The following is a 26,548-nucleotide window of genomic DNA, read 5'->3' on the forward strand; positions in this document are numbered from 1 at the left end:
GCATGCTCTGTGTGTGTGTGCACGCTGAGAGATGGCAGTGCCCCGCTTTGCTATAGCGTTATGTTGCCAGCTCCTGTCTCCCTGCATCATATCAACTCCCCACCCTTCCATCCCTGCTCACACCACCCTCTGCCTCTTGCCTGCTGCAGCCCCTGCCCTGGGCACACCGCAGGCAGGGCCCAGCCTGCGTTTTGGGCAGCAGGTTGTTTCCAGCACGCCGTGCCACGGGCAGTGTCGGTGTGGGGGGGCCCGAGGTTTTGCTTTCCGGGAGGGAAGGTGTGCGAGCATCCCCCGGGCAGGGCAGAGCTGCCCCTTCTTGTGCCCAGCGGCCATCAGAGCAGGAGGGAAGGGGGAAAACCCGCTGGATTTAGGAGCAGACTTGCTTGCCCTGCACAGGGCCCTGCGGGCCGGTGCTCTCCCCAACACCCCCATCCTGGCGCTGCGCGGGGCTCTGAGGGACCCCGGCCCCGGGGCATGGAGGGTGATGAGATGCGGGGGGCTGTGGGGGGCAGCCCGGCCGCCGCTCCCCCCCCCCCCCGCTGCCGCATCACCCCCGCTGCCTCATCAATGGGCAGCAAACCCCATCCCCGCACCGTTGCCATGGAAACCGGCGGAGCCGCCGCTATTGGTGGCCCGGGGCGCGGCGCGGCCCCCCGGGGTGCACGGCCCGGCTTAATATTGATGAGTCGGCAGCGTCTGCGCTGGGCCTGCCCGAAGGCACGGTGAGGGGCTGGCAGCTCCCCCGGCCCCTCCGCTACGTCATCCCGGTCCGGGCGGGCGGCGGCGGGCATGGGGCCGGGGGCGGCGGGGGGCTGAGGGCAGCGGGCGGCAGCCTTTGTACGGGGTTGGGGGGGTGTGTGTGTGTGTGGAGGGGGGGGCGGCAGCCGCCCGCCCGCCGAGCCGGCGGATCCAGGCGGGGATGGAGCCTCCCCCGGCGCAGGGATGCTGCTGCCGCCGCCGCCGCTGCCGCCGCCTCCGTCTCCATCCCCGCCGGGAGGGAGCGCGGCCCGGGCTGCTCCCGCCGCTGCTCTGATGCCTTCGGGTTTTCCGTGCCGGCTCCCGGAGCCACGGGGAGCCCTCGCCGCCAGCGGGTGAGCCCAGCGCCCTGCCCCAGCCATGCAGGAGCCGGAGCGGGGGGTGTCCGGTGCGGACCCGCCGCAGCCGGCAGCGGGGCAGAGCGGTGCCCCAGCAGCGGGCGATGCCGTCCCCGCGGCCTCCGCCTGCCCGGACCTGGACACGCGTACAGGCGTGGGGGGTGACAGTGACGGGGCGAGCTGCCAGCCGTCGCCGCGGCCGGAGGGGGCCGGAGCAGCCCGGCCCCAGGAAGAGCCCTCGGGGACGCTCCGCGGCCCCCCTGCAGACCCCCAGCGGGTTCGCTCCGCGCCGGAGCTCGTTAGGCCGCTGCGAGCGATGGATGGGCTCGGACGCGACCGGACAGACAGACCCCCGCAGGTAAGGCGGCTGCCAGGGTGCGTTCGCTGGCAGGCGGGGTGCGGCGGTGAGCGTTTCGGTGGGGGGAGGCACCGGGGCATGTCACCTTGGTACGAGACGGGCATGGGAAATAGCTGCGCTTGGCTGTGGCTGAGCCACCCACGAAACCTTCCCTGCGGGGCTGGGAGCTGCCAGAGCTGCTGTCATGCACTGGCGTGGGGGAGAAGGACCCGCTGCCTTCGCTGCCCTTCCACAGGGGTTTCCAGCTGCCTCTCCCCTGGCCGGTGCTGGAGCCGGTGTGGGGTCTCCCCAGAGCCCTAGCAGAGCCCGCTCGATGCAGACACGGCCCCTGCACCAGCAAAGGCTGAGCTGTCCCTGCGGCGGCTCCTCGCTCCGGCAGCATCAATGGCTCTGCAGGTAGCGGCAGGGACGTGATTCACTGCCACCCCTTTCCAGAGCATCCCCCTCTCTGCTCAGGGTAGCCCGGGAGGGCTTGGGGCACCTGCACTGCAGGCAGAACCTGTCCCTGTAGACAGCACCGGGGCACCTCGAGGTAATGCAATGCCTGGCCCCTTGCACATCTCTAAAAACAGCCCAAAAGACTCCCTCGGAGTCTCACTTCCTCGATCCAGGCCACAAAAGTTCATCAGCTTATCGTGCTTAGGACAGCTTGCCCTCCTTTCCCATAGGTAAAATCAGTCATCTTCCTGGGATCCTCTGGGGTGTGGGGTAGCTCCATGGTGCTTTTAAAATAGGGGACGACTAAACTCTCAGCCTGTTCCTCTTGAGGATGAGAAGTAAGAGCTGGCAGAGCTGATGGGCATTTAGCAGGAGGTTTTTGAGCCAAGCCTGTGCTGTGCTCCTGAGCCTGGCTGGAGAGCAGCCTGGACCAGCCCACAGGAGAAATGGAGCTGCTGGAAAACCACTGAGAGAGAAAATGGTTTCACTCAAGCACAGTTTCTTATGTGTCTTTTTTGAAGGGCTGTTTATCATGATGCTTAGGGAAACACCACGTTTAACCAGGCAGTCCTCAGTCCGCCTCTGACAATAGCCCCTACCTGTTCCAGAAGCACCTCAGCCAACAAATGGAGCACTAGATTGGGAAGCATTTCTGCTCCCACCCTTCTTTTCCATCCATCCCGAGAGTCAAATCAGTTGCGCTGCACTTACTGTCTTCTCTCCCTTTGGGAGATCTGGCTGGCGAGGGAGAGGGTAGGCACTCTGTCTTGGTGGGGGAGCCCAGGTGGGAAGGCTGGGGGTGGCAGGGGGGGCAGGTGGCTGGAGCAAAGGGGTGTTCGTGGGTGCTCCAGCAGCCAAACAGCATCCTGTGTGGTGGGGGCCATGCATCCAGCTCTAGCTGATCCTTGCAGTGGGTCCCCCATGCACCGGCTGTGCACATGGGTGGCAGTGGAGGGGGTGAGGACCCTGCTTGGTTTCTACGGTAGTGACTGCTGAGCACCAGCTATTCATCTTCCCTTCGTTCTTGGGCTGCTTTGAGTGTTTGCCCATGATCTGGGAGGCTCCTGGCTTGGTGGGTGACTATTTCCCTTCCCACTCCTATGGGGCTGTGGCAGTACTGGTGTACTGGGGCAGTACCATGGTGATACTTGATGGTACTGATAGTGCCATGATGGTATCAGAGCAATGGTACTGCGGTACCTGGTGGCACTGTGCTGTACTGTGGTAGTGCCATAGTAGTACCCTGATGTTGCTGTGGTGGTACTGGTGGTACCATGGCAGTACCATCCTTAACATTGACATTGATCCCCAGAAAGGCTAACTTGTCTTTTCCTGCAAAAAAATTCCAGTATTTCCTCCTGAAGTCAAGTGGCTTTAGTGATGTGAAAGGCTTCCAGTTCAGACCCAGGAGAGAGCTCAGTGCTGCTGTCCCTGGCAGAGCAAGCGCCTGTGCTGCTGGGCTGTGGAAGCCACATCCTCAAACCCACTTCCTAGGGAGCAAGGTGCTGTGTTACAGCTGGGGACAAGGGGATGCTAACATAGCTCCGCTCCAAAAGCGTGGCTTTTCCTGGCCAGGCTAGGACAAGCACTACCGTGTGTCCTGCTGCTGGAGCTGGGCTTCCTTTAGGACATCTGTCCTTGGCATGTCAGTGCTGCATTATGCAAACAGGACAGCTGCCTCCAGGGAGTAATCTCCTAGTGCGGGGAAGAGCCTCCTGAGGGCTCATCGCTGACAGAGTTGATTAAAGGTGTTGATTTTATGATGAAGCTCTTGCCGTGTGTCCCAGCCTCTGCCACTATTGCTCTGCTGTTCCTTCTGTGGACAGTCTGTGGGCAGATGTTAAGACTACCCGTAGGTGAAGTTAACCTCAGCTTTCTTGCTCAGGTCCCTCCTGAGTGCCGAGGGTGGAGAGCTGTTGCTCTTCTCCCATTTGGGAGCTGGCAAGGGAACTCTGGAGTTAGAGAGGTGGGTTGGGGAGACACACCTGGACCCTCCGGAGCAGGGCTGGCTCCAGAGCTGAAGGAGGTTGCTCAGGGCCTGACCAGGCAATATCTCCAAGGGCTGGGATCCCACCACCTCTTAAACCCTGTCCTGAAGCTGCAGCACTCTCGTGGAGAGGAATGTTCTCCATAGGTCTGGTGGGAATTTCCCTTATTGTGACTTGTGCCCAGGTCTTCCCATCCATTTGCTGGGTGCCTCTGCATCCTGCAATGCACTGCAGGGTTTCCTAGCTCCTCTGCAGAGTCATGTGTCCCACCATGTTACCACTGAATAATGCTACCTGGGAGCTTGCTGTCACAAATGTATTCTTGGTCCTGGGCCTTTGAAATCGCTCTGGTCTTGCTTTCCAAAATTTCTGTGTGGACACAGGAGGTAAGAAATGACTTTCCTGCTGAGAATCTCCAGGCACTGCAGGTGTAGGATCCCAGTCAGAATAATGAATATCAGAGAAGGTGAAAAACAACCACGTAGGAAGAATGGGGTTAAAGTGGCACAGATACAGTCTGGCTGGAAATCGGAAAGTTCCCATAATGCTGTCAGATGGATTTTAGAGCACTTCCCACAAGAGTTCAGTTGTCTGCATCTCTTAAGGGATGCTGTGCCAGTGGGATCTGCTTTGGCCCTGGAAACTCAGGATGGTTGGGGAACAGGTTGCTGAAGTGAAGGCTCCTGATGCCCTAAATTGGTAGAGGGGAGAGGAGCAGTCGTTCAGTTTTGGTATATTCCCTGTGCCCTTCACTTCCAGGATTACTCGCCCCTCCCAACCTCCCCAGCTGCACTTACAGAAGTAAGTAAGCTGCACTTACTTACAGCTCAGCGGCTGACCACATCCCTGTCCTGGCATCCCATGAGCCACACAGGCAAGAAGCACAGCTAGAGTGCTCACAGTTGGCTGTTGTGACTACTTCTTAATCTTAAGAGGTTGCTTTGGATCTGAATTTCTTAAAAGCCAAGCCTCAGCTTCCCCTGAGGTCAGATGGAGCTGAGGATATTCAATAACTCTGTAAAACCCAAATGAAAATGTTTAAACCAAGGAGCCCCCCAGTCAGTAGGAATTTCGATATCCACAAAATAACCTGTTGCTTTCAGTGGGGCTTGATAACACAAAGCACAGACACAGTAAGAATTATAAAATGCTGGTAAAGACCTTCCATGTCAAGTGTTCAGGCCAAGCTGCAACAAGAAGTTGCTCAGTGCCTTTTGCAGGAATTCACGGCATTTCAAGAGCCTCAGATTTTCTACTGGCAAAGATGGAAAACTATTAATTTAATGTCTGAGGGTGTGTAGAGCTGTACCCTTGACTAGAAAGGGTAGGTCAGCAGAATAAAAGATGGCACTAGGTTGAGAAAGTCCTCCTGGGAAATGATGCCAGTTCTTGCTGTTACAGGCACCATTTCCTACAATTCCAATTAGAAAAAGACTGTACTCCATCTTGCTCAAAATCTGAGTAAATTAATCTTTCTTGTCTTGGCAACGCTCAGTCTCATGCAAATGACTCTAGTGCTGTTTTCTGCAAGCACTATGAATGTATGGCCAACCTCAGATAGCCGCCTGCCATGAAGAGCCAGTGTGACTTTATTTGTAGGAATGAATGGAAGAAAACACAAAGCGAGACTGTATGAAGGCAAGGTAATTTTCATTTTAACTGTCTCTCTAAGTAAGCTCATATTCTCTGTACAACGACATGTCCAAATGGCTTGGCCAGGTCACTTGTATGGGACATGGAGGACAAGGGACACCAACCATTGCCTACTAACTGTGTCCTTGGCTCCTCTGGACTGGTGATGACAAACTGGTTTTGGGACAGGGCTGTCACATCATGCTGCTGTTGGCCATTACTGCACCGTGATCTTTCGCCGCAGCACCTTTCTCATTTTACCCTCTAAATTTTTGGTGAGGGTACTCACCAATGTCTTTGCTTCCTTGTTTTGGGTGTCCTATGGCTGTAGTCTTCCTTCCCGCTGGAATAACATGAAGACAAACAGCATGTGCAGTGCTGGCAGCCTTGTTGCCCTCCTCCTGCTGTGAGTGCAGGCTTTCTGCATCCCAGCCATCTGCTTAGTAGTTCTGGGAAAATACCCTTTTGGGCATCAGTTTGTAAGTCTTGTGCTGCTCTTGCCGTTCACATTTCCATACTGACCACTGAACAGCACCTCTGGCTCTTGTGAGTGGTGCAAGTGGATGATTTGTTCCAGCCATTTCTTAGCTACTTGTTAAAGCCCTTGGAGATTTGGGGCTTCTTATTTCAGGACAAAATCCTATAATTGCCCCAAATGAGTTCTTGCTTTACTATGAGAGGCAAAGAATGCTGTTCCTGATGTGTCGGAGTCTGGGCAATTACAACAGGTTTTAAGCCAATGTGACACAAGCAGAAAAGGTGCTCTTGGCCCCTGGGAAACTGCAAGTAATTTGGAAAAGAGGTACAGGTGGGCGAGAACTGTGGAGCAGATATCTGCGCAAAAACCGAGCTGTGCATACAAAATCAGCCACTCTAGCTCCTTGATACATCTTTCAAGGTGGAAGAGCACATCTGCCTCTTCAGAGCTGAACATGGTAGGTAATCCAGTCTCTCCACTCAATAAAAGAAAACTTATGAGACCACGAATAGTGTTGCTGAGGCTCTGAGGTAGGAAGGAGACCTGGTATTAACTTTTCAAGCTATTATCCTGTTAGAGGGCAGTGGCACTTCCGTATGGGCAGGGGATTTACTGAAAGGCATCTCTATGGCTTCCCAGGGTGAAGCCCTGACACAGTCCAGCACCATGCACTGCGGACAGGCACTTTGTTCCCAAATGCATTCGTCAGTACCAAAGTCTCATGCCTTTCTAGGGAGTGTTTCTTTGGATTAGAGTTTCTGTTACAAGAAAGATGAGATATCAGAGAACAAGCATCCCTGCTCCAGCCATCAAAATACCAAACCTGGAAAGAGCTAAATTTTTATCATTCTTCCCCAGGGTTTTTGGGGTTTTTTTTGTTTTTTTTTTTTGCATGCTTACAAACTAGAATTATCTGACACGTGGCATCCAAAAAGAGTCCAGATGCTCCATGAAGACCTTGGGGCTGCCTGGGCCTGAGCCTGCAGTGCTGGGAGCTGCAGGCTGACCTTTGTTCAGACCTAAACAACAAAAAGCCCCAGCAATTTCTATAGAAAGCCAATACTCATGTCTTAGCTCAAATGATTGGCAACGTGCATGAATACACAAGAAGCAGAGGCGGTTGCAAAGTCTTACTGTGTTTGCACTGAAGATGTTAACACATTTACTTCCTACTTCTTCTACGTTTTGCTTTTTTCTCGTGTAAATACTGTTGCTTGTGCCTACTTCTCTGCAGATTCAATGACTTGCTCAGCAGCACCCAGAAGAAAGTGCAATGGGGGGAAAGGTAGCTTGGCTGTCTTGGCTCCTGATTGGGCACCTGAATTTTACAACCGAACTATGTTTCATGGTATATAGCCTGGCTTTCAACATTTCCAAGCTGTGCAATGAAACAGACATGCCGTTAGTGTCCCCTGACTGTGGTGGGGATGCAGCACAGTCCTGCTTTACCAGAGTGGGTCTAGGCCCGTTCTTTCTGAAAGCTGATAAGAGACAAGGGAGAAGTTTGTACATCAGTGTTAAAATGGTAGTTGGAAGAACAGGCTTTGTACGTGTTTCTCGTCCTACGACATGCGGATATCTTTCTCACAAGGCGTGTAGGTGGTGAAAGACCCCACAAAGGACATGGGGTGCCCAAGGGTCGCAGAATGACCCAAGGGCAGGAAGGTGATGTTGTTGTACTTGAGGAGCCTGCTTTGCACAACCCTGTGCTGCAGGTTATCTGGTAACCAAGATGGAACATATCCCAGCAATCATCAGCTGCAGTTTCTGGCTGCATACATCCTATGTTTGCAAAACAATTTGTGTTTAATGTGGAGAGAAGGTGGGTCACAGCTAGGGAAAGCCTGTCCAGGGCCACGCACACCTTGTCATGCTTCTGCTTCAGGCAGGTGATGGCCAGCTGGAAGGAGGATGGGTTACAGGTCTCTGTACTACACTGGAGAGCAGGGCGAGGAGCAAATTGAGGACTTATGATGCCAGCCACGATGATGTTCAGCCAGATGAGCACCTGAACCCTGCGCAGGACCTTTCCCCTGTGAAAGTCCCCACTGGGTCCATCCCTTGGAAGACTGCTTGCTCTGGGTCTCTGTGCTGGGCTCTGCATCATGGGAACAGGCTAGCCTTGAGGGAAAGGAAAGGGTTTCTCCAAATCCTCCATCCCTCTCAACTGACTGCCCTATTTTATGTCTGATTGTGAAAGATGAAGAAACAAGCGCGCAGTACATCAGGAGCAGTTCAGAGCTGCCTTTCTAGCAGCCATGCGGTATTTCGGTGTCATTTTCTCTCATCTGCTTGCAAAACCTCTCATATTTTGGCTTTGCTGTTAAAGGTGAGAAACTGTGCTGCGTTGCATGCTGGATCTGGCTGCAGCCTTGGATTTTGGAGCGCTGACGCTCTGCCTCTGCCCTGAGAGCTTATTTTCCACTCACATTCCTCCTTGTCTCAGTTTTGCAGGACATTAATTTCTCCCTGGTTGGGGAGATTGGAGAAGCTGAGCTCATCAAAGGACAGCCAAGCCAGGGCTGTCAGGGCTACTGAGCTGATTTTTCTCCTCCTGGAGTATTTTCCTGGGACCGATGATGGTGCTTTCATAAGAGGCTTTAAAGATAGAGAGGACCCGAATTTGCAAGTCTCCAATTTTAGCTGCGTATCTCATTTTAAACACAGTGAGGAACATACGAAGAGCTGGCAGTGGTCAGAGGGTGCGCAGGAGAGGATGCCTGGGGAAAGTGTAAGAAAGAGCAAATAGATAGTGAATTTTCCCCTGAATATTCTCTTAAGATCTTGCAATTTGTGGCTCTAGCACTCCCCATGCTGGAGGCAGTATCTTTGAAGTTAATAGCCTTGGATGGATTTTTTCTTCTGTGAATTTGTTACATGGGGTGATAAAAATCAGATAAATGAGGAAATCACATAAATAAGGGCACGTAGTAGGCTGGAAGAGGGATGGGCAGCAGGAGAAAATGCTGACTCATGGAAATGGGAGTTGGCAATGTGCAGGGCAAGGACCTGGTGGGGAAGTGCCATGAAGTTGACGAAAGAACAGAGATGTTCGTATCTGAAACCAGGAACCCGGCGCAAAATGAAGGAAGTAGAACAAGTGCTGTAGTGCTGTAGGACACAGACTGCCTATCAAAGGAGTGGCAGAATAACCATGACTCCATCCCAGGCATGTCTCTTACTTCTCCCATACCTTTAACAAAAATATCCCTTTTACCTCCACTGGGATGGATGATGCTCACTGTGGCGTGAGGCACGCTCGCTGTGCCGGCAGTGGCAGCGGGTGGGTTTTGCTCTCGTTCACTGACCAAACAGGAGGTGATGCTATTTTTGTCTTGCTTTTGACATGCAGCGAGGGCACTGCAGAAGAGCAGCCTATGGAAAATAACTTTGTTCTGTGAGGGAGCTGATTCCCTTGAAACTGGGTGGAAGAGGAGAAAATGGATTGGCAATGACAGGTTTCATTTCCAAGCAGTGAGGATTGAGAGGCTAAGGAAACTAATTACCAAAGTCAGCTGGAATGAACAGCTAAAGGGCTTTGACATGGTGGAGGCTTGGTGACAATGATTTCAAATGAAGGAGAAGCGGTGGGTTTAATATATCCAAGATAGCAGGACTGCTGGTGTAGTTTCACCTGGGAAATAGGTCTGCAAACTGTCTCCGGGGGGGCTGGTTTTCAGAGATGGCTTTTGCAAAGCAAACCCAGCAGCTGGACCCATATCTGCTGCAGATGGGGAAGTTACTGCAGGGACATCTTGAAACTGTATGTGTTTTATACATCTTGAGATTGTGTATGTTTTAAAATCAGTCATGAGACCACCTGTTTCCAAAGGCCACCTGAGACCTTCCGCTCACGGGGCCACCTGGTAAATTCCTCCTCTCCGTCTGGCTCTCCGCAGGGATTTTAAAACAAAGCTGGGCTTAGACTTTGGCATGTTCCCCAGGGCTGGTGTGGGGGAAGCCCTCTCAGCCGGTCCATGCCAGGCCGTGCCGTGAGGCACCAGCAGCCCGAGCCGCATTGCAGAGCAGCCGCTGCAGGCAGCGTCTGTCGTCCTCTCCGCAGTTTGATTTACTGTCCCCCAAATGGCTTCCTGCAAGTTTTCTGCAGGGCTTTAAGGACTGTGCTGGATGCTCTGTGCTCCAGGGGCATTTTGACTGCATGACCCATTTAGCAGCCTGGCTGGGCACCTCTCCCTGCAAAAGTTGCTGCAGGTCTCTGTTGCTTTTTGAAGTTTTCAGGTGAAAAAGCACCAGCTTTCTTCCAGCTGCCCTGCTGAGGCTTTTCTTTGTTTGCTCATTCTCAATGCATCCTGAAGAAACTGTATTTTGGGCTCTACCTGCCAAATGAGGCGACAGATGATGATGATTTCCCTGTAACAGGAGGCTTCAAAGCTATGTGCCTGCCTGCTACTCCTCCCTCAGCATCCCTGCTGCTCTTCTCCTGCCTTGCTCTGATTTTAGAAAATTTCTCCCATGGCCAAAGAACATGTCACTTCAGTTAATTTTTTAGTGGATGAGGGTGCTCCTGATCTGGGGGATGCGACTTCCCGGAGACCCTCCCTACCGCCCCACAGTGCCAGCTCTGCCTCAGCTCCTGCTGACTCCAGCTCACTGAATACCTCCCTGACCGAGGGATGCTTTTGGATTTCAGCTCCTGCCAGCACTTCTGCTTGTCTTTATCAAGAAGAGTTGCTTCAGAGGCAGTCTCTGTGCCTCTTTTCCCAAATGATTTCCTCAGCACCCTTTGAAAAGCACTGTCCATGGGGGCCACGAGCATGGCCTGCAGCAAGGCTGCACCACGCAGCGCGGGAACCTTGAGGAACAGCGGAGCGGTTAATAAATTAAAAGCTATTTCATTATAGGAAATGAATGTTTAATGAGCGTGGGATGACGTCTAGACAGTCCTTCAGTTCCAGGCTCTACATGGTCTTGGAGGAGGGTTCAGCCGATGCAGCCAGTGCTGGCTCAGTGCCGGGGGGAAGGTTTGGCAAAGCTTTCCCGGGCAGTGAGGTCCTGCACAGGACAGACATCCTGGCACGGCAAGGATCTCCTGTCTCCACGTCTTCTCGCTGCAGATGCCCCTTGTGCCTCTCTGGGCAAAGCCCCAAGGAGCTGTGGCTGCAGTGGGACGTGCTGGCAAGGGGGAGGCTTGGCTGCGTGCCTGGCTCCAGCCTGGAGCACACAGCCACGCTCTCTTGCTCTGTGGCACCTCGCCCGGGGGTCCTGCAACACTCAGGGAGCTAGAAAGGTCTCTGCATGGTCTAGGACATTCCAGCCTTTGCCATGCCATGGGCTCTGGACTCATGGCACGAAACCTGGGCTGAACTGGGGACAGCCTGGTAGGGTGGGGGTGAGTGCTTGTGAGTCTTTGCATCCTGCCCCGATGAAGATGTTGTTTTATAGCTACAGAAAAGGGGTTTCAACTGCAGAAATTTGAATGTAGGTCTCCAAAAGGTCCCCCTGCCGTGCTGGAAGTGCTAATTGTCCCCTGTAGAAACCCAGTGCTGATGCCGTCAGAAGTCTTGGCTGCCTGATGGGGAGAGGCAGGAACGCATCAGCTCCTCCGCAAAAGCTCTCCAGCTCCTATCCCAAGCACAGAGGTTGCTGGCTGAGTTTGCTCAGCCTGTCTCAGTGCAAATGACCACACACAAGAAGCTCGAGGCGTCTCAGCGGTGGCGAGGAGATGGAAATAACACATTTTAACTTCATCCCAGGAGCTACCTGCTTGCCTCTGGGGATGGTTGCAGTGAACCAGCCCAAGGTGCTGTCATGCACAGCACGGGAGATGCTGGTAGGACCTCCCTCGCCTCCAAGCACCCACCCTCCTCTGTCCCCCATCAGCAAGTGTGCTCAGCCTAAGGAAGTGCTTTGCCGTTCCTGGAGCTGGTGATGGGGGAAATAGTCTCTGGGACACCTCACTGTCGCTGTAAAGCTGCAGGGATGGGACTGATGCCGCAGGATCTGGTACTGGGTCTCTGGGCCCAGAGCACTGCATCGGGCAGGGTGCATGGCTCCCAGGGGAGCTTCTTGGCTGCCCCAGGCTGCTGAGTTTGGGGATCTCCTTAGTTCCTGGGCCTGCCCTGACCACCCTTGGGAGCAGCCCTGAGTCATTGGAGAGTGGGAGAGGGCACCCAGGTGCCTGGGGTACTGTGGTGTGATGTCCCCGGGGACTGTGGCAGTTACTGTACCTTTGTGCCTAGAGGAGAAAAAAAAAAAGAGGAAAATACATTTTTGCTTTCCCACAAGTGGAAAGTGGTACAATCTCTTTCTGTGGGGCATTTCACTCCAGTTTTCTCAAACCTTGGGATTTCTGCAGGGTGAACACCTACAAACCACTCTGCCAAAGGCCTGTCAACTCCTGGCACCCAATATCCCCTCCTGGTGTCTCAGAGGGCTGGTGGAATCTGGGGACACCATGTGAAGCTGATGGAGAGGGCTGGGTGTTATCTTCTGACATTTTGTTGTTGTTGTTGTTTTCATTCTCTTTCTGTTGTGTTTTCCCTCCTTGCTTTGCCAAGGCATTTCCATACAGGCATGAGAGGTTGGGAGAGTCATGGCATGAGCATGGCAGCCACGCCAGGGGATTCAATGGGGTGGACTTTGTGGCACTGGTCTCCTGCCCTATTTCTCCAATGGATGTGATTGAGAAGCCAAAATATAGTATTGGTCCAAAGCGTAGTGAGTTTTAGCCAGCCTCAGGCCTCCGAGAACTTAGCAGCACCCGAGTGCTGTGAGCCGCTTGTCTGACTTTTTGCTACCAGGAAAGCTTGGGCAGCATTTCTTCGGTAGCCAAGTGATGTTTCCCTTGTAGTCTTGGCTTGCAAACGGCAGAAGCAGAGCTGCGGACCGGGAAGGTCACGGCTGTTCAGCGGCACCAGCAAAGACTTGTTGGGTACTGGGAGCGGCTCCTGCAAGTCCTGCCTGGCTGCTGGGAAAACATCTGGCTAGGTCTTCCCGAGATGTGTGGCTTGCTGCTGCCATATGGCAGCTGTGAAGCAATAGCTTGGCTATGGGCTTTGCTAATGCACAAAAATACTTTCTGGGAGCCTGCTTCAGCAGCGAGCCTGTGGCGAGCTGCTCTGAGCAGGAAACAGTAACCACAAAGCTATATATACAACTCCCGGCAGAGCTGCTGCTGCTTTTGATGTGACAAAATTAAGGTGGTGTTTTGCAGAGAAATCCAGCATGTCGCCTTCTTCCGGAGCTGAGGCTGACATAGAGAGGGCAGAGCCCAGGGCCTGGCTCCTGGGCGGGCTCCTGGGCCAAACCAGGGGAGCTGGCATGGGGAAGTGGGTGAGAAGCTCTCGTCACCTCTGAAAGCCAGGCGGTGCTGGAGGCCGCCGGGTCCCTGAGCCGTGGGGAGCAGTGCACATGTCTGGGGTGTCATGGCTTGCGCTCTGCCTGCCTGGCTCTTGCTGGCTCTGCTAGTGTTTAACTTGAGCCAGTTTAGCTGGTACCGTGGCAAAATGCAAGCGGCTGAGGACAACATGAGGGTCTGGGCTTTTTCCCCAGGTGCAAGTTGAAAGCATCTTTAAAGCTATGGAGACAGTAGCAGTCACCCACAGGAGATATAGCCTGGCCCCGAAGGCCCCTCGTCCCCCAAAGGACATGCAGCCCCTCGCCTCCTCCTGAAATCAGCCTCTGCATCCCACCCTGCCCCTTTGCTGCCTGCACCCCGACCCTGCCAGCCTCCCCATGCAGCCAGGCTGGGCTCGCTGTGGGGCCAGGGCAGGCGTGCAGCTGCGGTCCCTCTCCTCCTCGCCCCAGGCAGGTGAAGCCCTGCCTTGCCTCTCCCGCGCTGTTTTGCAGAGCGGGGCTGACTACGGCTTCCTCGTGAGCCAGAACACGAAGCTCCTGAGTGCACTGGAGGACCTGCGGCACCGCTGCTCCAGCCTGGCCGAGGAGAACAGCTTGCTGGTGAGCAGAGCATGTGGCCCCATCCTGCGCCCTGGCCAGGTGCTGGGCCGGCTGCCGGCACAGGATGCTCTGTGGGGAGGGAGTCCTGGCCAGGGCGAGCTGCTGTCTGCTGCCAACACCAAGAGATGCCAGCACAGGGGATCCCCCGGGCAGAGCCAGAGGGGAAAGGGGGCCTGGGTGCTTTGGGTCTCCTGGGTGCCTTCACACTGCACCCATCGCTGGCTCGAGCAGGACCCCTTCCTTGCGATGCAGAGCAGAGCCAGGACCCTCCGCTGCCCTCTGACATCTTTGTCTGGTGCCACTTGGCTGCTGGAAACCACAAGAGGTTTTAAGGCAGCCGCCCTGAGAGCAGGCAGAGAGCAGGGCAGCAGCGAGCTGACAGCAGGGGAGAGGGAAGTCGCTCTTGTTTCCTCTTTAGTTGGAAAAGCAGAAACACTGATTCACTTGGCCTCGGCTTTGGGTGACAGTGCAGCACTGCCCCCTGCTCCCATGGGAGCTCCGCACCCGGGTCCTCCCCAGCTGCACCCCCAGCACCCAAAGCCAAGCCATGCTGCCACAGCCTGGGCTGCCCATTCTGCCCCGCTTCCCCACCCCTGGCTCCCCAGGCCCATGGTGGGCAGCCAGGACCCTCAGGAAATGCGAAGAGGGGACGTTCCCCTCCTGCATCCTCCCTGGAGAGCATCAGGCCCTTGCACAGCCTGGCAGCTTGGGGATGTGACCACCCTGGGCCCCTGAAAATTTGATTGCTCAGCATTTCAGATTTATATCACCAAATTCAAAATGCATATTTTAGATAATTTTCTTACACTAAAAGCATAAATCCAGTATGACCTGCACGCTGGGATGTTACCCCTTATCAGTCATCTGGATTTTAGCAAAGCACTGCCGTGTAAGCTCTCATCAAATCTTACTCTCAAAAATCAGCCTCAGTCTTCTGGCTGAAGAAAAGCAGTGAGAGCAGCAAGCGCCTATGGTGGGATCTCACAGGGCTAGGGAAGAAAATAATTGGAAGGATCAGCTGACCTGACATTTTTGCTGATGTGAAAAGACAGCACAACACATCTGGGTACAACCTTGAGAGAACGAGCCATCGGCAAGTGGCAGCTTATCGAAACAGACAGATAACAAATAAAAGGGGATTAAGAGCAAACAGAATCAATAGGAAGAAAAGGGAAATTTGCTTTGCGAACATCATAAAGTCCTTTGCCGCTTTCTCCCCGTTCCCCCCCAACTCATGCTTTGGTGTCATGAGAAAAAGGACGACGGCGAAGCTTGCAGTGGCAGTGCAGCACAAATCCGCAGCAATGCGTTGAGTCCTGTAACCCCAGGGAAATAAACCGGGAAGACTTTGGAAGAGAAAGCCCAAAGGGTGGGTGGCCAGGCCAGACTGATACTGGAGGTGCGCTGAGTCCCAGCTGGCTAAGGGAGAGCCTGCAACAAGCATGTTGCGGATGGAGAGGGACCTTGCAGCATGGCCTGGGGTGGGGTGAGGGGCATCTCATAGGGACCGAGAAGTCACATTAACAAAAATAATGGGAAAAACACAGGTTTAAGTGACCGGAGAGGTGACGAGCAGAGGATGGTGTTTAATGTTTGGGACAGTTATAGGAGAACAGGCCAAGCCCTGGGTGGGAAAAGCCCTGTGGGCGCAGAGCCCATCAGGCAGGGCCGGAGACTTTGGCTTCCCCTAACACCCTAGCACGCAGCTTCGAGCTGAGTGGGGGCTTCACCTTGAACCTCTCCTTCTGTTATCTAGCGCAGGAGCTGCTTTCCCCAGACGGAGGAGAAGGTGAAGCACCTGAAGAGGAAGAACGCAGAGCTGGCAGTGATTGCCAAGCGCCTGGAGGAGAGAGCCCGGAAACTCCAGGAGGCAAACCTCAAAGTCGTGAGTGTGGGGGCTTGCTGCTGCTGGGAAGCTGAGCTAGGAGAGCACCTTATCGCCAGGACTTCTTGCTTGCTACTTCTATTGAGCTAGAGGCCTTTTCTTTCCCCCTTCCTTTAGCCTGCAGCAAACGTGCTTTGCACATCATCAGCAGGGCAAGAATCACGAAACCCCGCCATCGCCAGCTGCTTCTGCTTGTGTGTGGGGTGCTGGCTTTGAGCAATTCCCCCCTGCTTGGTTTCTCACTGTAAATGTGCTGACCTACCTTGTGGTGTTAGTTTAAGGTAATAAGCTCAGCTTTCCCTGGGCAAGTCGTGAAAATAATGCATCTGACTTCACCAAACAGAAACAGGAAATATTTGAATAAGAAAAGGAGTGCGGTAAAGCAAAACAGGAAGGGGTGAGGGACTCTGATCTGCCCCATCCACACCTCGCTTGCATTGCTGTGCAAGCCGCATGGTTTTTGCTTTCTCCAGCTCAACAGCAGCTTGTTGCAAACCCTGTAGTATCTGACATGGTGTGGGAGTGGTGGGAGATGGCTGTAGGATGTGGGATCTTCCATGAGCTTCCAAATTGCAGTGGAGTAAGGGAAAACCTTTCTGCGATTGGAAGAAAACCAGGGATTGTGATGGGGAATTCAGGCCCTTTAGGAAAGAAGGGAGGAAGTGAAAGATTTACTGAAGAGAAGGTAGGGGGTTTTCCTGGCGCTGCCTGCCCTCTCTGCCCCCGGGCACTGCGCCACCCCTCTGTCACGGGGTTTTCATACTTGCAGGTCAACAGTTGCTGCCAGATGGGCTTGTCAGATACTGTGTTAAGAGAAATCATTTGATATACTTCCAACAGCTATGCAGACCCTCCAGCAACTATACAAATACTGTTTTATTTTTTTCCTGAGTGAAACTTTGGTTTGATAAACCCAGGGACTGGATGTGGCCTCACTGCCCAGAGGGTTGGGGTGAGCAGGGGAGCACGAGCTGCGCCTTCCTCCAGCTCGGCGGTGCTGGTACCCAGTGGGACGGCTGGCCCCATGGGTGGGGGCACATGTTGAGAGCAGGCATCCCAGGGAGACTGCAGCTGGGCAGCCTCAGCTCCTTCCGGAGGCCTCTGCCCAGAGCCTGTGCCCAGCCAGCTGCCTGTCCCTGTCAGCCCTGCTGCCCCTGTAGCACACTGCTGTCCCTACCCTGGCTCTTCCCTCACTCACAGAGAGCATGTGAAGCTGAACTGCTCCTCCTGCTGAACATCCCCCAGTCCTTCCCTGGCTGTGCTGGCCCTTCCTGGGCTCTCTCTCTTGCCTTCCCCTTTGCCTGTATCTTCCACCCATCCATGCTGAAGCCCTCTTTCCCACTGCCTAGAAACCCACAGAAGCTCCATTTCTCTTCCTAGTTTGCTCCCATGCTCATCTTTCCTGCCATCCTCCTCTCTGCTGCCTTCTCCTGTCTTTCTGCCTCTGTTGTGTTTTTCTCTCCTCGCCGCACCAGCTGTTGCCCTGCCTGCACCCCCTGTGCTGACTATGCCCATTGGCCTCATCTGCTGAGCACCTTCTCCTTCCCACCTCTTCTCTGATCCACTTCTCCATCCAGCTTTTCCTTTCTCCTCCCACTTTTTTGTACATCTGTCATGTTCCTCTGCTTGTCTGTCCTTTGGGGCTAGGCTGTGTTTCTCGACAGTGCTCCCTGCCCGATGGCTGTTGCAGTGATGGGGTGGTGGTTAACAAACACCAACACATGTGGCTTTCTCCCCTGCTGCTCTCTCTGGTGTAGGTAACTGCTCCGGTGCCTCTGAAGGGCTCCAGCCTGGAGCTGTGTAAAAAAGCATTTGCCTGCCAGCGTGCCAAGGACCTGACAGAGCAAGCCAGTGCTCTCCTGGCAAAAGACAAGCAGATTGAAGCTCTGCAGCAGGAGTGCCGGGAGCTGCAGGCTAAACTCATCGCAGGGAAGGTGAGACACTTTTTGGGACATCAGTCAGTGGCTGGGGACAAGCAGTGCAACAACAGTGATGGGAACCAGGCTCCAGGAATCGGAATGAGGGCAATTAGCCCCAAGTGCAGATTGAAAACAGAGGGCATTTGATGTGTGATTTGGATGGCAGACATTGGGTGAATGTGTGGCAGAGCTGGTGTCCGGTCCCCTCCAGAACAGTGTGTTGGGGGACACCCTGGTTGTCCCTCCGTGAATTCATGGGTCTGAGCTGTCATCTTCAGCAGTGACTAAAACCACCCCCCCCGGGAAACCCCAAGAAGCCACAAATACAGGATGACTTTTTTTCACAGTGCTGAGCTTCAAGGAAGATGCAGAAGCAGGACCTCCTTTTAAAGTGTTTCTTTAAAAAGTAAACCAGCTAAGCATGTTCCCAAGAACCAGTCTAAATCCCGTGTCTTGAGCTGCAGGTTTCCGAGTGCTCACAGCCACCATGAGACTGGTGACAACCAGGTGCATCCTTGTATGACTATGACTAAGGGTACAAATCATTAGACAGGGGTGGGTGTTCATGAAATCAATCTACAATGCTGATGCCTGCACCTGGGCTGGTGACCAGGTTCCCCTCAGCACCAGCACAGAACTTGCCAATATAAATGATGTGATAAAAGGGATAATTCAGCTGATCACAAGACAGATGTCTAAAACTGGTTGGATGTGTCGCTCCCTCAAAGCACAACTTCTTTGCGATGACCCTGGAAGGAGCCTCTGCAGACATCTGAAGCTAGGTGAAATGATTCCCACTCAAGGTGACTAAAGCAACCTCTTCTGGGCATATCACATATGTCTTTTGTTCATGAGCTGGATGGTTTTAGTTTAGGTCAGTTAAACTCTCATGAGAAGCTCAGTAACACTAGGGCTTGCACTGGATTCCCCCTGTTCTGCTAATGCAAATGTGGTCAAGTGCAACCCTATGTTCCAGCACCCAGCTGAGCTGAATGAATGTTTACATTTCTATCTACCCTACTTACATGATATTTAGGTGATAAATACTTTCTCACTGAAAGCAGTTTTATTTCTGTCCTTGAACATACCTCGCCGTATGTTCACTTTAACTATGGGTTTGAAGGTAGATTCTCAGTCTTTCCCTAACGTAGATCTCATCAGAAGAATGATTGGGTGTTTGCTGTTTGTACAGGCTGCCCCACTGATCCCTTCCGGCATTAAAACACAGGAGAAAGTTATCCAGGTCTGACTGTGCTCTGTAGTGTCACCAAGAAGAAATTCCCTTTCTGTCCTCTTGATTTCTCACTGCAGACCTCCACAGGAGTGGGAACAGACCCTCTGCAGAACAGTCTGGTTTTCCTAGCAGAGCATGCTGGGCAAACTGAATCTGCCAGGGACAGGAGTGACAAATTGTAGAGGAATGTGACAAAGGCGGGTGAGCAAGATTCATTACTAGCCAAGGAAATACACATGGGTGCAGTCCTCAGGATTGATGAATTCAGCCGCTGACTTGCTAGGGCTTGGGTGACCACCCTGGTTCAGCAGGTGAGACCAGACGGTCTGTTTGTGTAACCGCTGAGGGACCAGTAATGGGGGCATCAATACATGAGCAGGGAATCCACAGAGAAGAGATCATTCTGTCTGATTGTGTTTTTCCCATTTCCCTTCCAAGCAAGCCACTCATTAAATTTTAATTTTCAGCTAGTTAAAATTCAAAATTCACCTAATCTGTCTGCAGCATGCAAAATGCACTATGCCAGTGAAGGGGTTTATATGCAGAGATATTATGTGCATGCTCAGAGTTTGTAACCAAATCAATTTTAATCTAGGGTATTTAAATCAGCACAATTTTTTCAGTAGCTATGACATGGATCTACTCAGTTCCTTTCCAGTGGCAGGACGGACACTCTGCATGCCACGCTGCAAAAGCATTGGCCTTGTTTTACAAAGTCAGGGCTCTTAGGATAGGATAAAATTATTTCCTGAGATCATGCTCTGGTGATGGGCTTCCAACCAAACCCCAGCTCCAGCTAAAACAGGCTGCAATTTCTTGCAGCATGGATTCTTGGAAGCAGGGGATTGAGGGCAACAGCCAGGCAGCTGCAGGGGACATGTACAATAGAAACTGTGAGTGGAAGAGTGAGCTTTTTTTCTAGTCCCTTGTTCCCCCAGGCTTCGGAGGCTGTCTGTTGGGAATAGCTGCCTTTTTTTTTTTTGGTGGGGGAAGGGAGATTTTACACAGAGCCACAGCCAATTTTGTTAAAAGAACTACTACCCTGATAGCCTGAACATGGGTCTGGCACAGAGGAGACCCAGCTGCTCACTTCTTGAATCTGTAATCAGTTCCCATTAATGCTGCCTCAGTTTCCCCCTTGTAGTGTGAGAGTAACCATGGTTTTCTACGCAAATTGTATTTATAAAGCACATGCTATTTTTAGGGTGAAAAAGAAGAGAATGGGGAAGCTGATTAAATTTGTCCTGGATACCAATTATATGTTGAATTCACTGGCTTAGGAGCTTTCCAGGGGAATGAGCAATGTCTCCTCCAGCAGCGTATTTGTAAAGACAGGTTTTCATAACCAGCTTTTGTACGTATGTATGGACATGCAGGTATGTGCTGCTTCAGCTTCCTGAAATCTGAAAACCTTTGAAGAATTAAACAAGCTGATGACATATTCTCACCATTTTTGTGAGAGTAAGATTGCACTGATTTCCCTCCAAAGCTGCTGGCTTTGGGTCCGGAGTGAATGGGAGTGACTCTTTTTGCTAAAGATAGGGGTCCACCCACACAGAGACAGTAGTCTCTGACGAGGTTAGAAATCAAGAATGTTTGAAAACCAAACATTATACCGAGAGAGAAAACTGAACAAATCCCAGATGTTCTTCATTCTTTCCAGCATTTAAAGCCCTAGCCACCGTTAGGGCTGCAGAGAATGCCAGCACCCACAGCAAGGAGGTAAACTTGCTAAGGCTCTCGTTTGGCTGGGAAATGAAATTACATTATCCTGACACGCTCTCTGCTGGCAAGCACTGGGAAAGCACACACTTAGAAAAGCCCTTTTGCTTTGGGGTGGGATACCTGCAGAAGCATTACAGGCTAGTTTTTATCTGTGGGAGGAATAATGCATTTGCATAAGGGATGCAAAGCGACTGCTTTTGAGGCTTTGGAGACCCAGGAAACAGAAATCTGTCTGCCACATTACCTGGTTTTCGCCAGTGTCTCCTCAGTAAGGCTTTTGGAGTTTGTATGTTAAATCACCACCCCGACCTGTTCCACCTTTTAGAGCTTGTCAGCAACACAATGTCATGTTTGTGTTTCCCACAGGATGACCCTCGCTGCCTGAACGTCATCGAGTTTGATCGCCTGTTGCGGGAATCCCAAAGAGAGGTGCTACGGCTGCAGAGGCAGATCGCGCTGAAGAATTTCAAGGAGTGTCTACGTTCCTCTAAAATCAGTTCAGACAGCGCTTTGCCAAGCACTGCCACACGCCTGGGACCACCCGTACCAATGCTAAATACCTGCATCAAAAGTTCACCTCTAGCGAAGGAAGCCTGCTTGGGAGACCCACTGCTTGGAAAGGAAGCACACAGAGAGGTGAGACAAGTGGGTCAGCAATCTAAAAGTTTTGCTGTTTAATTACTCAATTAATTACTGTTCTTAGGAAACTTCGTAAGAGTATGTGGGCGCTGTGGTTCACACCCGCTGTGAACAGGTGCTGTGCTTGTTTCAAAAATGACCGATGCAAGCGCCAGGTCTCACCAGGTGAAGGGGGATGTGGACGCTGCTGGCCGCCCACTCCAGCGCGGGGATGCTGAGCCACGCCGGGGTCTTTGTCCCGCTCATCTTCCCCAGCACAGGGCTCCCGCGCTGGTTTTTTCCAGCCTAGGAACCCAGGCAACACCTCTTTTTGCCCTCATTTGCTGAAAACAAACATTTTCAGTGTTTGCTGAGGTTCGGACATTGGCTCCCAGTGGGTGAGCGATGGGCACCCATGGCCGTGCTGGCGCTGGCAGGGAGGCCTGCAGCTCCGTGACCCTCATCCCTGTCCCCTGCCGGGGACCGGCCCGTTCCCCCGCACGGCCCCAGCGCCCTGCTCCACCTCCCCCGGCGCAACGGCCCCAGCCGGGGTGAGCCCCCGAGGCGGGCCAGGTCTCAGGCCCAGCCCGCGCTGAGGAGCAGGGCCGCGGCCTGGCCGCCTCCCGGGCCCCGGCCCCTGCCCCGGTCCAGCCCGGCCCCGGCCGCCCCTCCGCGGCCGCAGTGGTACGGCCCGGCAAATCCGGGCCGCCTCAGGGCGCCGCCTCCCCGCTGGCGGGCCGCGCAGCCGGCAGGTAAGGCCGGGCCCTCCCGCGGTGCCCCTCGCCGGGCCGGGCCGGGCCGGGCCGGGCCGGGCCGGGGGCGGCTGACGGTGCCTCCGCCGGGGGCCGGGGCCGAGCCGAGCCGAGGCGGGCCCGAGGCACCGGCGGGGTGCGCCTCTCCCGCGGCGGGGCCGAGCCACTCGCGGGCCGCCGGGACAGGCCCGCCGGGGGCCTCCGTTGCCTGCGGGGTGGGGCAGCGGGGCCTTTCCTTATCGCTGGGGGGCGAAGTCCTCCACAAAGGAGGTCGAAGCCGCGGTGAGGGGGCCGGGGTCGGGGCCGGCCTAGGGGCTCAGCCCACCGCGGGGGCCGAGGTCTGGGCCGGTCCTGGTGGGCGCTCCTGGGAGCCGGAGCCGGGGCCGGGGCTGGGACGGGGGTGAGGGGCCGGCAGAGGCCTCCAGGGCCGCCGGCTGGCAGGCGGGTGGGTGCGTGGGGCCGGGCCGGGGGTGCCAGGTGCGGCCCGCTGCCCCCCAGCTCTGGCGGTTTGTGGGTTTCGCGAGCCAGGGCCGGCACCGCGGGTTCCGCTGGCTCCTGGTGGGTTTGTTTTGTGTGAGTTCACCCGGGTTCTTTCCGAAGTTTTCCGCACCCGCGGTGTCCCGTGGCAGAATTTCACATCTGTAGGCTGTGTGAGGATGGGCAACTCATCATCCCCCCAAGCTCCCAGCAGCTGCTCTCATTTATTGCTCCCCATTGCTTATAGAAGATGTATTGAATATTCATTCCTTGTTCATCTTTCCTAAGTCACTCATGAGTTTATAGGCCCCTCTTCTTCAGCTGTTATTTTATTTCTTTCTAGCCTCTTTCATTATTCAGTGTTAATCATCTTTGTTTTCTTCTTTTGTACATTTTCTCTGTCATTTTTGTGTTGGGGGAAGCAGCGCTGCATGCAGTATCCCAGACACTGTGTCATTGATTTATATGGTGGCATAATGAAGTTTTCTCTCCTTTTCCCAATAGATCTTTTTGCCTTTTTGTCTAAGCAGTGGGTTCTGTTAAAACATCATTTGTCTGATGGCCCTCTGTAATCTCAGTATCATGAGGCCCTCTCCACCATTTGTCTCTTTGCTATATCAGTACTTGAAGAGCACGGTTCCTGCTGCCTCCTTTTTAGTCCTCTCATTTTTACTAGATATTTACCCAAGAGAAAACCTTTCCCCTCATCCTGTGGTGGCTCAGTGTCTGCAGAAGCCTTTCAAAGCACTGCAGCTCAATGTGTTCAGAGCACCCAAGCAGATTGTACCTACTGGATCTCTCTTACCTGTTTGCTTGCTGACACATTAGAAAAACTCTTTATAGATTTGTGAATGTGGGTTTTTTTTCCCCAATATGTTTGTTTGGGTTTTTTTAAGTATCTGCCTAATCTTTGTTGCAATTTCTATTAGTTTGCCCAGAGCAGGTGTTAAATGTACTGGTCTGTGTTTCCACAGATCTCCACTGGGATACTCTTAATACTTGACATTTGCCACCTTCCAGTTATTTTGTATTAAGGCACTGTCAGGGAAGTGACACACTGCACGTCTTGATTCAGTTACTGCTGAAGTGAGAGATTCAGTTCATGCTGAAGGGGGTTTTTGAACCCCTGGGTGAATATTGTCTAATCTTGGTGATTTGTTACTCTTTATTTTGTTCACTTCCACAGTTCTTATAGACAGTTCAGTTTGAGAGAGATCCTCAGCACTGTTCTTCATAGTTTGAGATTTCTGCCCTTGTGGCCCCTCACGCCCCAAATTCCTCCATGATGAAGAGGGATGCACAGACTTTTTTTTTCCCCTCTGCTCTGCCCTTGTCTTCCCTGAATGGCCCTTCCATACCTTGGTTTTCAACTGACCCTGCAGGTTCTGTCAGACAAAAACATGTATTACAGCCTTTCTCATGAATGCTCTTTATTTCTCTGATTCAGGAGAGTCTGTCGTCATTGTCAAAAGTTTTTCTGGCTGATAAATAGCAACAAGACTAAGCCCAACAGCAGTAGTGAAGGGGGAGCAAGGAGGCTGTTGCCAGTGTCTTAGCTGAAACCTGTAGTGCAGAACACCCTGGACTCAACGGGCTGTATTCATGCGGGCGCAGTAGTGCCATGTGGAGGAGGAAGTCAGCTCTTGGGGAAGTAACCACAGTTATCGTAATTAAAAGAAATTACTTTGTTCTTCTGTCCTGCTCCTCAGTACATGGCATCAGTGCAGTATCCCCCAGCTTTCAAAGAACTTCCTCAGAGTATAAAAAGCAACCTTCTCCTCTAAGTGTCCTTGGAAAATACCATTTCTCTGTTCTCCTTCTGATTTCTCCAGTTCTTTATTTAGGGTTTTGGGTTGATGTTTATCTCTGTAATGTCAAATCATAATTTAGCAGGGATTTTTTTCAGTGGTGGTAGTGGTGTGTAAACAGCCTCCTGTTCACCACTGCTTGTTCCCACTGTCCCTTCAGTTGTGTCAGTGCAACCCATATTGAGCAGTGGGTTGTGATGGATCTGAGTTAAAGACAACCTAGCAAACCCAGCCTTCTTCCTGCCTTGTCCTGAAACCTGCATCAGTTTTCTGGTCCAGCTCTGCCTGACACTGCACAGAGCTGCCCTGGCACAGCTGTGGGAATGGGCCATGGCTAGGTGGAAAATGCTGTAGCAATTCTTTTGCGGCAGGATTGCAATGATGCTTTCTGGGTGCCAAGGGCAGAGCTTTCAGAAAGTCTACAGCATTTTTAATTTACTCTGTTGTGTGCTTTAAACTTTCCGGTCATTTGCTAAAGTACAGATACTTCTGTGCCTGTTGGATATTTGGCTTTAGCTGGTACAGCCTGGGGATGCTGATCAGTTGTACAGCCCCACCCTGCTCTCTCAGCAGGGTCTCTGCCAAAGTCAGTGCACCCCAGGTTGATAGTGCTGAGGGTGGGAAGCAGCTGTTCTACACTGATTTTTAACTGTATGGTTGAACAGATTCCTTGCACCTGGCTCATTTGTTGAGCATCTTCCAGTCTGTGCTGTGAATGAGGTGGCACAGCTCCAGGTCACAGCTCTCTTTGTGATATGTGCCAGTCTCATTTATCAGTTGTTTAATATGGTGATGAGACTGGGTTCTGCGTAAAAATAGCAGTAGATGAGCATGTGGCTGGGGGCAAGTCTTTGTTCTTGGGTGGAAATTAGGTCCATGTGGGCAAATTTATAATTTTGTAATTTTTGTAAGTTGTCTGTAATTAGGAGTGTCATGATTTTGTTTAGCTGTTTGCTGGGAGATGATCACAAACAAGAAAATTTGTCTTGCATATCTATTTGCAAGAGAGCGTGACTTGTGAAGCATAGTACATGGTACTTGTGCAGTCAGTATCTAACCTTAGGTGGCATCCGTTAGCATTCCTTGGGGACCTAATTTCATTAAAGTTGACTAAAATGCAACATTTTCAGTTTGCAAGCAAGCATAATTTTGGAGGGGAGGTGTGAAATACAGATTTGAAGCTTGGCATGTGCCAAGTGGTTTAAAAAAAAAAAAAGTCCCAGAAACATTTGCACATGGATATTCCAGAGTGAAATACTGGTTTCACAGCATGTCTGAAAGCTCCCAAGAGCTGGCGTTTGTAAGGTACTGTGGCTTGGGTGGAGGATCTCCAGACTTCCAGCCACTGGTTGGTGCTCAGACTGCCAAACTCCTAAGTTAACCTTATTCCATGGGTGGTAGGGAATAATGTTCATGTGAGAGATGGTTTCAGAATTTTCCTTGTAGCAGAAAATGTGAAAACTTTGATAGCCTGGGCTTGAGTGTAGTCTCGGAGTTTTCTGACTTTCAGCAGTGGAGTCATGAATAGTTAAAACCTGTGGCTTTCAAGCCTAAAATAGGAAAAAGAAATCACATTTTACGTATAGTGCTTAGACAGTGTCCTAATGACTTACTGTAAAGGGAGCTCAGATTTCGTAACGTAGGTCCCTCAGTACTGTAGGTGTTCAAAGTGAAGTGAGAAATTCTGCTTCTGACAAGAGGTCAACCAAAGGTTAGAGGCTGAGATGGAGTCACAAAATCCTGCTGCTTGCTCACTGTACAAGTTGGCTTTGATGATCCTAAAGTTCTCCTGTCCCTAAAATCTGTTTATCAAAAGTGACTTTAAATTCGTTGTTTAAAACATTATCAAAGCCCTTTTTCTTCTGTTTACCTCAGGCCTTGCCTTGCTGTCACAGATTACTCTAGGCAGACAATGTCAAGTCAAATATCAGTTGAGAGAGAAAATTCAGAGGATTAAAGGTGTGTTTGTCTGTAGCCCAAATTAAAAGGCATTTTATTAGAAACTTGTGTACAGAAAAGTGTCTCCTTTCATCTGGTTTGGTGGTGGCACATAAGCCATAGCACATCTGCTGCCATTTCAGTCCTTCCCAGCTACTAGCTGAGGTGGGATGCTCCATTTCTTGGTATTTTTTGTCTGCTCTTCCCTGCCTTTAGATTCTGACATCTTCACTGATTTCTGCTTTCTCTTGTTTATGAGGGTTGTGTTCTCCCATCTGACCAGCTTC

General features: G+C 52.4%; 1 protein-coding gene across 18 annotated transcripts in view; it reads left to right on the top strand.

Annotated features, from left to right (window-relative positions):
* The first annotated feature begins 866 nt into the window (after window positions 1–866).
* The window catches only part of TSPOAP1 (TSPO associated protein 1), a 76,436-nt gene continuing 50,754 nt past the window's right edge, over window positions 867–26,548 (top strand). For 14 of the 18 annotated variants that reach the window (XR_011326102.1, XR_011326104.1, XR_011326101.1 and 11 more), the window contains exons 1-5: window positions 867–1,452; window positions 13,798–13,905; window positions 15,662–15,790; window positions 17,548–17,724; window positions 21,035–21,304. Coding sequence is in view for 14 of the 18 variants with exons in the window: in XM_069791580.1 (XP_069647681.1) it covers window positions 1,117–1,452; window positions 13,798–13,905; window positions 15,662–15,790; window positions 17,548–17,724; window positions 21,035–21,304 (1,020 nt within the window). In the remaining 4 variants the exon portion in view is untranslated. The remainder of the gene's footprint in view (window positions 1,453–13,797; window positions 13,906–15,661; window positions 15,791–17,547; window positions 17,725–21,034; window positions 21,305–26,548) is intronic. The other 4 variants (XM_069791570.1, XM_069791571.1, XM_069791572.1 and 1 more) reach the window with 2 other exon arrangements.

The sequence above is a fragment of the Haliaeetus albicilla genome, chromosome 9 (assembly GCF_947461875.1).
Source record: "Haliaeetus albicilla chromosome 9, bHalAlb1.1, whole genome shotgun sequence".
Lineage (NCBI taxonomy): Eukaryota > Metazoa > Chordata > Aves > Accipitriformes > Accipitridae > Haliaeetus > Haliaeetus albicilla.